Raw genomic sequence first — 12,842 nt, 5'->3', positions numbered from 1 at the left:
GGAGAGCGAGTCCAGTTTTATTTGGTTAGGACTCTTGTGACCTAGTTGACACAGCCCATATTAAAGGGATAGTGCGGTGTAAGTTTGATCCATCCCTCTCGAGAGATCAAGTTAGCAGACCGCTAATTTACGACAACAATACACTGCAGTAAATGGATCCAAATATAAACCGCCACCAAAAAGCCACAAATAATGCTCAGAACAGCACCAAACTTCAGCAACAGTACAAATAGGGTCTCAGCACATAGTCCGGGGCATCTAACCTCCGCTAGCTTAGCTGGATTTCTATTGTGAAGCTAAAAACAGACTTCAACTCTCCTCCATCAGCTTCCGGGTCGGAGAAGTCCCGACGTGACGATTACCGAGTGCGGTTAGAAATGCTCGATTCCGTTCTTTTCCCTGTCCGCTCTCGATAATAACTGTTATAAACTGGCAGGTAAGACACATATGAACTTTGATTGCTTTTCCATGGAGTCATAATCAGACATTTTCATCCATGAGCCGCGGAACTCTACTGCACTCGGTAATCGACTCGTCGGGACTTCCCGTCAACAGGAAGCTGCTGCATCAAGAGTGGTAATTAGTCAGCTTTTCAGTAGAAATCCAGCTAAGCTAGCGGAGGTTAGATGCCCCGGACTATGTGCTGAGACCCTATTTGTACTGTTGCTGAAGTTTGGTGCTGTTCTGAGCATTATTTGTGGCTTTTTCGGTGGCGGTTTATATTTGGATCCATTTACTGCAGTGTATTGTTGTCGTGCGGTCGTTTCTGAGGTTGATAAATCTCCGTAAATTAGCGGTCTGCTAACTTGATCTCTCGAGAGGGAGTCTAACACAGTTTCACGGTGTGTTAGACCATGGATTAAACTTACACCGGAATATCCCTTTAAACACCAGGACTTGATTTAAAACTAGTCCAGTATCTCCAAACCTTTTATGCTAGTGGCTCTTTTACAATGACAGTCACAGGTTGCATATGTTTATGGATGATGTCCAGCTCGACTCAAGGGTGATTTCTCTCTCTTCAGATTAGATTTAAGATTTAAGAAAAGCACAGATGGGGAGAAAACTTCTTTTTTATTTCCTATTGTTAATATTCCCAACCACACGTTGCATGTATTATTGCTAACGTGTCTGTGAAGCCTCGCACATTCAAATGTCCCACTATACAGTGTTGTAGTTTGAAGCTTAGGACCCCTGGCTAAACCTGAGAGAGAACACAATCTCTATATATTCAGTATATATACAGGAGAGTTGAGGCTAAAGGTCTACAACAAAAAGAAATCCCAACAAAAATGTATTCCATATACCAGCAGTAGCATTTTCTTCAGCGTGTTTTGGATCCGACAGCCTCTAGCATCCAGCTTACTGCTTTCTAGTCAACAGTGAGGCTGTTGACTAGAAAGCACAATCTTCAGTTTTTCTCTTTTTTTCTGTTTTAATAATAGAACGTGCTTATACATTTTTAATCTGCATCTGGATCATAATACACACAGTGAAAAACAATCATCCGATACATGTTGTGTGATGGAATACTTGTGCCGAGCCTACGAAGCGAGTCGTCGCATTTTTTTAAATATTAAACGTGCTGTAAACGCCCGCTGCGTGTTACGACTGCGTGTCCTTGTGTCTCCGCCGCACCTGTGACTATGTGTGTGCATGTTCCTGCATGTAAATGTGCCCTGTGTCCTCCTGTGTGTGTGTGTGTGTGTGATTGATGTCCCTCCTGTGGTGCGGAGCCGAGTGTGTGTGTCAGTCCCAGGTGTGTGTGAGTGCTCGTAAACAGTCTCTTTGATTGAGAGGCCGTGATGCCTGTTTGACAGGCGGCCTTGTGCCGCCAGCCGAGCGCCGCATCGTCACGGCGACACGCGGCCGTGGATACTTGGCGCCGCCGCGGCAGAGGACGAGGAGGGCTGCTGCAGATCGACTGCATTAATTAGCTAATGAGCAGAGGGTCATTAGGGATTTAACCGCTGGGTGATAAAAAGATAATAAATATGATGTATATGTACTGTAAAAACATACCAGCTGACACATGTACCATCTCATGTTCAATAATTAAACTGATGTTCACACTGGATTACATGATGCTGTGGTGTCTGACCAGAAAAACAAACATTTTGCAGCTTAGTACGACACATATTTATGTTATGACCTCTGGCGGCCATTAAGACGGGAGCAAAGGAGACGCCATAGTATAAAGACGTGAAGATCAGGTTGTGATGGATGCTCCTGACCTGTGTGAAACTAGAAGTCAGCGCTGACTTATGTAACACAAGTAAGGTAAATTACCAATATACAATTTCACAACGTTAACCATGTGACAACCAAGGTCCAGTACTTGTTTCTGGTACTCTCCTCGACCATATAGGTGTGTCATTTTGTGACCTATTCAGTCATTCAGGTAGGGAAACCATTTGGCTCCATCGTAGAGTTTTCCTAAAAAAATCCTGCAAACTACAAATAGAAAAACTCATGAACGACAGCATCTTAATATTCAACCTTTTAAACCGTCCACAATGAGTCCAGTGGTATGACATCGCAATGCTACACTGACGGACTGGTGTTTATAACCTGGTGCCTACATTACCCACAATGCAACTGGAGGCAATTCATCAGATTGCAGCAGAAATGCAGCTTCCTCTAGTCAGCAAAAGGGTTTTTTACTACTCTTTTCACATATTCAGTAATTTGCTCGGTGGCCCTTCTGATTCAGACTTTGTACTCGACACTTCCATTGTAGAGGTTTGGGACTTTGACCCATTCTAAGAAAAAGGTTTGTCCTTTACCTTTGTGCTTCGTCCCTACAAGTCTTCTAACATAAAAACATAAAAATGTAGGTCTAATGTAGATTTTCTGTGACTCCTCTTTCTCTCCAAAGGCTGAAATAACACTGAATCGACCTAAAGACTTTAGATCATGACTGCTCTGCTTCTAGCTGTCATCAAGAAACCTCCACGTCTCAACATGTGTCTGTTACAGCTCAGGGAAAATAAGTATTGCTCTTAAAACTGTGAAATTACCCAGGGTCCAAAGGTGAATTTTTTCTCCCATCCAAAGAAGATCACGTGTTTTGACAATCCAGGCCACTGCTGCTTAGATGGAAATTATCAAAGGTGGTGAGCTTTTCAAAGGTTCAAAGGGTTCAGATGTCTCCAGTAACAAAATGATTTTGAGTGTGATGAAAGCTAAAATTGAATGCTGCTACAAACACACACACACACACGGCGCACACACACTCTCAGACACTCACACCTCATTCCCAGAAACATATCTCCTGTCACACACACCTCGCTCGCTCTCAAACCCGCCGTGATGGAGATTAATAGCAGCATTTAAAGCCTGCTGAGCTCCACCTGTCAAGGCTGGGGCCCCCAGGGCAGCTCCGGTCTGTGCCTAGGAACGGGAGACTGTCCTGAGGCAAGATCCATCACGGGAAGACCACGACAGGCTGGATCTCTGGAGCCAGCCTCCACAGCTGGACCACCGACACGGGGGCCATCCGTCCAGGCTGACAGGCACACAGAGCGAATCCAACTGGAGCAGACTCGATAGCTGCTGGATGGAGGAGCGTGGGGGTCCGACGGGACGCGTGATGGCTGCATGGATATCAGACCGAGGCTGAGACGTGTGTGTGTGTGTGTGCACTTTTATACAAATCAATGCCATTTTAAGAACAAATACACAATCACAGAGTTTAAAACTGTATGTGTGATTGATTGAGATAGATTAAGAGATGTAGAATGAGCTCTTTTCTATGTTAAGAGACCCAATGTGATGTTTATCCATGCACACATCGCCGCCTGTGTAGGTATCGCTGTTTAAAACTACAAAAATAAAGTTCCAGCGCCACAAGATTTAGTGTAAAGTCAGTTCTGTCGTCTGAAACTTGTTGTAACCTTTGGGGTTTGTAGTTGTTTCCTGTTTTATTCTGTAGATTATATTCTTGTTTGTCAACCTTTACTGTGAATAAGTCTAACTGTCATTAGCTGAATGCTACATATATCTTGCGTACATATATTATGCTCTCTCTTCAGATTTACCTTAATGAAACAGTAAACCAAACACTATTTTATTGCCATTTAACACTATCAAAATGTTAGAAACTTACTGGACTCCCACAAGATGATAAGCCTATTAAAAGTTATAGATGGTGGGTCACAAAAGTCATTAAAAATCCTTCTCTGTAGACCACGAATGTCAAATTCATGGCAATCAGCTGAGTGGTTCTTTAGTGAGTCTTTATCTGGACTCACTGACCAGCGTTACCATCGCTACAGCCATGCTACGCTAGCATGCTAGAAAAATAAAAAGACTAAAAACATTGAAGTGTAGAACTGAACATGTTGTAAATTGCTTCCCTTCCAAAAATGAGTAATTATGGAGTTCATACAAGACTATTCTCCAGTTATATTTGTTATAGCACATTGTGAGTACTGAGCACTATCTGTTTGATATCGCTGCAATAAAAGATGTCATGCTGTTGTGAGGAAAACAGCAGTAAACACCAATAAAGAAACTCACACCCAGGCAACATATTTTCAAAACAGAGTGTATGATTTTCCAGAATTTACTGGCCGTTACTGCAAAAAATAAATAATAATAAAATATTCCTGGGCGTACACTTTACACGATAGACGGAAAAAAAATAAAATAAATAAATTTAAATAAGTTATGAAGCTAAAAATAATTTCAAACAGGTTTTTGTGGGGTTCGTGAAGAAGAAGAAGAAGAAGAAGAAGAAGAAGAAGAAGAAGAAGAAGAAGAAGTCTCCAGGAGTTGGGCGGCTGCAGCACATTGACGGCTGAGGTTTGACAGCTGCCGTGACCTGTCAGTCACTTCTATTACAGTATCAACAACAGCACGCCCACAGAGCGCTGCTGGATGCTGACTGTTTGCCAGCTTCAGTGCAGAGGCAGAACAATGGCTCTTATTTCCTTCCCCAGCACTCCTCCATCACACACCATAAATAGCGTGTTAGATCTTTTTGAATCTTAATGAAGGGACTGTGGGTTTCACCTCTGCTCTGCTAGAAGCCGGTTACTTGTGATGTCAAAAATGTGTGGAAATAATACATTTTGTCTTTCTTTGGCAGTTAAATGCAAAATGTGAAGGAGGTGATGGTGTTCAGATGTCCGTTAATATACATCTCCATCATGATAAACGTTATTAAGAGTGCCATAGTTCTCTGATGATCTACCATTAACATTATTATTGAAATCAAATGCTTAAGGGCTTTCCAACAATTGTTTCAGTCTGTGAAATGCTCACAAGGTTGGATAGACCCTTAAAAACACCATCTGCAAAGAAGGGGCAATAGAACCAATCACAATGTTTTTTTTGCAATAACTTCTTAGTTTGTTTACAATAATAATGACGCAAAACCTCAATTAAAATGTTTTCTTTTCACAATTTAATTTTTGAAAGTGTAGACGTCTCATTCATGCAAATCATGTTTGATACTTTCAGGAATACAAATAGTACTTAAAGTATCAAAAGTACAAGTAAATAACACATATATCCACATGCATGTAAAGATACATTTGCATGAATTTATATACTGTTAATGATTATTGGTTATCGATAATCTTTTTCTGATTTCTGATATCACTGTTTTGTTGGGTTTTTTTTAATCGGACTGCTGATAAAATAAATCAATTTAGCTGTGATGCAGCGTGCAATCTACAAAGTAACTAATAACAGAAGTTATAAAATAAATGCACTGGAGAAAAAAAGTAAAGTAAAGTAAAAAAAGCGGCAGAAAATGGAAATACTCAAATAAGAAATTCTAAACTGTAGTTTAGTTACAATCACTTGTCTCACTGGTCCCATAATACATAGTGGGAGGATGTGTCTCTTTTCACACCGAGCGGGCCTCTCTAATGCCTAACAGCAATATGATACACAATGAATGAATGCTGTCGTGAGCTCGTATTTTAACACAAGGAAAACTCTGATCTCAAACATTATCATTGTCGTAGCTTCTGTGATAACTGCTTTGTTACCTCCTTGAATGCGATTAGATAACAACGCACAACAAAAGTAATAACCAAAACAAATCTGCGTCTCCTGTAACTCTCCCAGACGCACAGATGTGGTCGTTATCTAACCAAGTACACTGAGAACCCACCAGAACAGGGAAGAAAATTAAAGGTGATTATTAGTCACTTAAAGTGCCGGCTGTAATTTGAGGAGTGTTAACAGAACTATCTCCTCAAATCGTCATTTAATTTGTCTGTATTTTCATCACCAGAATTGTTTCCTATCTGGCAGCCCGCAGATCCCACATCACTCATAATCACACAAATTTGGAATAAATCGGCTCGTAATAATCACTTCCAATCCAATCATATCACGTAATGAAGCCTCAGATAAAGCACCACTGTAAGTTTTTTTTGCAATCAGATTACATGTAATTTGTAATTAGTCTGACTGGTTGCTTGATATGAAAGATCTTCTTTTTTTTTTTTTTTTTCCCAAGCAGATTACTTCGGTAATCAGATTACATGTCATTTGTGCTCCCCAATCCACTGAACCACTAACTGGAAGCTTGAGATAAAGAGGTGGTGTGTGTGTGTGTTTCCTTCGTGTGAACAGATAATTTTTTTTTTGTAATCTGATTCCATGTAATTAGTTACTCCCCATCCTGGCGTATCACTAGCCGGAGCTTTAGATAAAGAGGCAGCGTGGAGAGGCTCTGTTGACGATCAGCACTGCAAAGCTAACGGAGCTGATGGCTATTAGCATAATTAATGTCATCGCCGTAATGCACTCCAACTCTGAGACAGCCTGCCTTACACACACACACACACACACACACACACACACTCTCAAGCACGCACACATTTGTGAAGAAAGCCTAAGCATGAAGCAGAAACATAATCAAATCTGCAACGTGTAACTCAGGGCTTCAACGTGAAAATGTCATGTGTGATCTTTCCGGTTTTTACGATGCTAACGTGTTACCGGGATGACAGAACCACAACAGTCCATCACTCACTGGTATCTGCGAATCGTGTACATAATGTCCCGAGCATTAAAATAAAAGCACACACTGTGACGTATTATGTTAAAAGCCGGGGCAAGATAGGTTAGATAGAACGTAGGCCTGTGTGTTAAAGATAGCACAGGATGCCTGAGGGGGTGTGACAGAAAACCAGGGCTGCCTGCTCTTTCTCTCTCTTGTTCTTTTTTTCTCCCTCTTTTTTTCTCTTTCTCAACACCTCCCAATTTCTCTCTTCCTCTCTCTTTCTCCTCTCTGCACCACGCAGCTATAAAGCAACTGTAGCTCTGAAGGCGAAGCACACAGAGAGCGAGAGCTGGATCTCTCTCAGATTCCTCTCTGCTCTTAACCATTTCAAATCTCCAGTGCCAAGGACACCGAGTGAGCTTAGAGTGTGAAAAGTAAAGCCACTTAGCGGGGAGAATAAGCATATCACATGGAGTGAGTTGGCGTGGCTGCATTCACATCGACAAATGTGTTGGTGATGTGACACAATTTTGCAACCTCTGCCAAGATTTCATGTTCTCTGTCTTAAAAAGATAAACACATTTTGTCCTCAGACTCACTGCAAACTAGCGACCGAAGAAGTTCCAAACTTGCAGCAGTGAATTCATTCCCGTGACCTTGCCTTTAGTGTGATTACATAACGCGGTCACATGGTCGATCACAGGTAGCTTTCATCACACCTGCACCAAATTAGTCATTTTCAACGGATGCTCAGGAAAAAAAAAAAAAGCAGTGAGGTGAAACAAGTTTTCACGCTGTTTTTCTTTTTGAGGTGATTTCAAACAAACACGGCTAAATCATTGAGAAGAATTTTCGGGATGCAGGATGAAAAAGAACGTGGTCACGAAGTGCAGGAGAAAAGAGCAAAACTCATTTCTCATGAGCTAAATAAAACATTTTTTGTGGGTCTCTTTTCCGCTCGCTTAAAAAAATGATGATCATTAGTTCTACTTCATTCTGGTTGATGTAAGTGACCTGATAAAGGAGCCTGACGTCCAGCAACTGTCTCCTTTTTTTCCTCTTTCTGCCTTTTTGAGCAGTTTATCTACATAGCTAGCATTAGCATCTTACTGCTAATGTCAATAATTTTGTAGCAGTTGGAGCTTTGTTTTCATCTTCCAGAGACTCACATTTTTTTTGCAACTACCAAATATTGAGATTTCACTTAAGTAACAAGTTTTTTCCTCACTGGTAGCTATAATATTCCCCTTGCCCTATTGGCTTACCCTGGTATTCTTGGCTAAATCCGTCCCATGTCACTCCACAAGTCTAAACCCAACAAACTTTTACCAATGAAGGCCACAAGTTTCATGCAGGATGCAGAGTTTAGGACACCATCAGTCTTTTACTCAGATAAAGGTATCGCCAAGATATCACCGTCTCAGCACAACAGTTTAGAAATGTAGGAGCAAAGCTTTCATCAAATGTTGGCAATAATAAAAGTGTTTCATGCAGAAAAGGAAGCACAACACATATGTATGTTGAAAAATGAGTTTGCTACTATAACAGAATAAAGATGTAGGAAGGATTTAGTACTTAGGAAAGCTGACAAAATCTATCTTCAGTACTATTTACTTATTACTATTTAAAGAGCTGTCTGCCTATTATAATGTTTCAGCTTCATTTGCACATCGTGACTGTGATAGCTGCCTTGTTAGCTGCAGAAGATCACCTGTCTGAACCTGAAAAAGACTCATCTAGGAAAAGTTTAACCAGCTATAAATCCAAAACAAGAAAACAAAACATCTGCTAAAAGTTATCTGGGCATAATGTGAAATTGTGATGTGAATTAACAGCGCTGTAAAGATGGAGTGAGTATGTATAAGCCATGTTTGGGTTCAACCTCAACCCCCAACTCTACATGATTTACATTTTTGAATGAATTAAGCGATGCAATTACCGTCCATGACAGAGTGACCTGACATTAAACTGACACTAGCTCTTACTCATTACATTTCAGTACATTAATGTGCTTTATTTGAACTCAATCTTTTGAAATTTTTTTAAATGTCAGATCAGGAAATTCAGTTGTAGTGTTGTAAAGAGCTTAGTGTTTCTATTACATCTCTTTGCTTCAACATCAGGTTAGAGAAAGAACCAGCTGCGGTACCGAAAATAAATATATATAGTGACTTCTGCCATACACGCCACTATAGTTCAATGATTACTCATGAGCTGAGGTGAGGAGCTTGTTATAGTTAATCTACCCACACATCTTAATGTAACGGTGGGGCCTTGTGACAACGGATAACCAGGTGTGTGACAGGATCAGGTTGTGTTACTCAACCAATGCGACAAATGTGAGGTCACAATAAGAGAGAGTCACGTCACAGCGTCAACACCATGACTGGATATGCATGAGTGCACACACACACACATCCTTGTTTTATCACTTGTGGGAACATTACATAGACTTACTTTCATTTCCTGGAGACTAACCCATAACCAAAGTCTTCATCCTTAAATATAATGCTTTGCGTTACGGGTTAAGCGTTTTAGGTCCCTATAAAGCTGTCGGACCTCCCTCCGTGAGTGCAAGTATATATAAACAAAACTGCACACACACACACATGAACACGTAACACACAGCACATGAGTAATAGGTAGGTGCTTGTAATGACAGACAGCTTCCTATAGAAAGAGGTTTGACTCAGCATTGTGTGTCCACGTCACACAATGTTCATTTTGATGTATTTAAAAATCCCTAGATGGCAAATCAGAAGCTACCATCTCACATATTCATAGTGCATACACATAAACGTTAGCGTAAAGTTGGAAACTAGGACAAAAGTTTTGCACAATTTGGCGTAAAGGTCAAGATCAAGATGACACGACAGGTGCCGTGCATGCGGCGAGCACCAAAAGACGACGAACCGAATCATCGGAGGAAAAAACACAAATGCACTGAAACTGTCATCAGTAAAACAAATCAAATTAATCTAAGGAAGTGTTTTATGTGATTCAGGATGGAGATGGATCACATATGTGTGTGCGTGCTTCCTGACTCTCTGCAGTATGTGTGTGTATGCTCCTGTGTATGTGTGGGTGCAAACTTCGCAACTTCAGGATTGTTTAGTCCTCTCTGAGAGTTTAGGTTTGTCAGTAAAGTTAGACAGGTTGACATTAACTGTTAGCAATATATTTAAGGGCAGTTGTTGAGATTAGGACTCGGACACGCTCATATCACACACACGGACATAACATTGCACCGCACACAACTTGTTTTTGTGACTTTTCTGTATGTGATGTCTTATGATATGTGATGCTGGGCAAACTCAGTTTATGACACATTTAAACAAGAATTAATCTCCCAAACAAGCCTGTGCTTCAGCTTCTTGTCGACAAGCCCAGAGGAGTCGAAGGAACACAATGACCCTCCAAACAACCAAATAATGCGCCAACACAAGACTGAGTGCTGCAGTCAGACCCCAACTTTACCACTGACTAAAGGAAAATATGTGTTTAGGATCTCTGTAATCCTACCTCATCTGTATATTGGACCTATGTGAGTCTTAAACTCTTATTCTATGCAAAATAATGTTCTTCAATGTTCAGTCTAACCTTGTTTGATGGTTCAGCAAACAACTACCCAGAACAATGGAGGTAGCTGTCATCCGTGAGTTCACCCCCGCCACAAATACAGCGAGGAAGATGCAATGCAGAGGGAATTTAGACTCAAATGATGATAAAATAATTCACTAGAGAAAACTGCAAAGGCTTTGGTTCATATTTAAACAACATTTATGCCTGGACTCAGGATCTCGGATCCTTCTTTCCTACAGCAGAACATTTCAAGGCTCGTCTGGAGAGGAGGAAGGATTAGTGAGATAGCTCAACATGCCCTACATAGACTCCAGCAAGGAATATGAAATGAAGGTGGACTTGAGAAATCTGCACCAATCTTAACACAGACCGCTGGAGATTTTTCTGTTTATCAGCCATGAAGATGAACAGTGGCAACAAGCAAACAGCAGGACCGACGACCGTTTGAGTCAGCTGTATACCTTCCAGGACCATCCGTGTCCTCTGGAGTCCGGTGTGTTCGTTAAGCTAAGTGAGCCAAGCCGATGTCTTCTAGGACAATTAATAGGCCAATCTACACGCCGGCCAAAGACAGAGTACAAAAACAACAACCCTGAAACCCTGAACAAGAAGGCAACCAAACATCTTCGGTCTGGAAGGAAGGTGCTGCACTCTTCGCTAAAGGTTTCAGATCAGGGTTCATTCTTTGTAGCTTTACAAAAGAAGACTGCTGCAATTTTACATTCAAAGGTAAACTGTGAAATACACAAGTGTGTATACAATTTGTGCATGAACCCAAAGGACTTGTAGTACTTTGTCTCAGAAGTATGCAGCAGATTGACATGCAGATAGATAGATAGATAGATAGATAGATAGATGGCGAGAGCAGAGGTGTGTGTAGGTTAAAGACAGTGTTTTCATGAGTGGAAATGGATGCAGAGGACATACAGAATAGTGTGGGCATGTGAGCGTATGTGTAGGCATGTGAGTGCAAATGCAGGACTGTGTGTATGTGTGTGTGTGGGCATGTAGGAATCGATCTGCCTGAGCGTTGCCGGTGCATCTGTGCATGTATATATACGGCATCTTTCGGCTCACCTTCCAGGCAGCAGGTCCTCCAGAGGCCCGAGTGCGTCATCACCTCCTCGTTCTTCTTGCTGGTCTCGTTCTCGTTGGTGCTCTTGATCTTGCAGACGCCGCGCGAGTACAGCCAGTAGTCTGTCCCCACGGCGATGGTCATAAGGCTGAAGGCGGCGAAGGCCCCTACCGTGGTCAGCAGCATCTGAACTCCGCGGTCAAACACGCCCATGTTGCCGCATTCCACGAAAGGGGGGCCCCCTTTCCTCTTGATGTATAGGAAGTAAATATTTGTGAGTTTGCGTCGCCACGCCAGCTCGGAAAACGGGGGGTGGGCGGTGTCGGGCGGACGACGGTAGCGGGGGGCCGCTGGGGGGGGCGGGGGAGTTAGGGGAGCTCGGGGGAAATCGTATGGTTGGTTTTGGGTTGGGACAGCAAACAGGTGAAAATTAAGATGACGGTGAGGTTGGGGAGGGGGGGGGGGAGTGGATGGGAGGCTGTTTGGCCCGACAGACGGGTCACACAGACTTTGGCGAGGATGACAGAACCCTCAGCTGCAGAGGTTTCTAAAATCTAGTCCTCAAGTGGCAGTAAGTTGCCCTGCTCTGGAAAAAAAAATGTTGACCTAAAAACACAGGCTTCTAGCAGATCCCACAAGAGACCTGGTCTGGGATCTAGGCCTACTTTGTTGAGTTGGAAGGCCTCTAAATGTCAAACTCTGAAAAGAAAAAGGCCGAGATAATGAGAAGATGGAGGACTTTGCTCTGTTTTCTCTCCGTGGTCGTCTCAGGCCTGCGTTTGGCTTTCTGAGCTGACTAAAAACATGTATTACAATCCTCACAGCTTCAACGGTGATGTATGGAATGATGTGCATGTAGCGCTTGATATTCTTCTTTTCTTTTTTTTTTCTTCCCCACACAGGCCGTCACACACACAACCTACGCTGTCATTCTCCGGGTTCAAACACACAAACACAAACACACACACACACACTCGCTCACAGAGCCAAACTTTCACTGGCACACACCTGTACACGGACGAGCACACGCATGCACGCAGTGTGAATTAATTCATACTGAACAGGGATGAAGAAACACCGGGGTGTGGGGGTGGAGGGTGGTTAAGACTAACACAGTTGGCGGCCTGATTTCTTTAAAATGGCCCCAAAAAATAAAACAGAAGAGGCAGAAGCAGAGACCTCTAACAGATGATGGCACAATTCAGGATGAGATCTGTC

The 12,842-nt window shown here is 42.2% G+C and overlaps 1 protein-coding gene across 1 annotated transcript in view; it reads right to left on the bottom strand.

Moving 5' to 3' along the window:
- Window positions 1-12,151, bottom strand: part of cacng2b (calcium channel, voltage-dependent, gamma subunit 2b) — a 64,201-nt gene extending 52,050 nt beyond the window's left edge. Inside the window, exon 1 of the mRNA XM_030433486.1 lies at window positions 11,627-12,151. Within this exon, the coding sequence (XP_030289346.1) occupies window positions 11,627-11,837 (211 nt within the window). The 5' untranslated portion in view covers window positions 11,838-12,151. The remainder of the gene's footprint in view (window positions 1-11,626) is intronic.
- Window positions 12,152-12,842: the final 691 nt, after the last annotated feature.

The sequence above is a fragment of the Sparus aurata genome, chromosome 1 (genome assembly GCF_900880675.1).
Source record: "Sparus aurata chromosome 1, fSpaAur1.1, whole genome shotgun sequence".
In the NCBI taxonomy this organism is placed as follows: Eukaryota; Metazoa; Chordata; class Actinopteri; order Spariformes; family Sparidae; genus Sparus; species Sparus aurata.
This window is presented reverse-complemented; position numbering and strand designations above follow the sequence as displayed.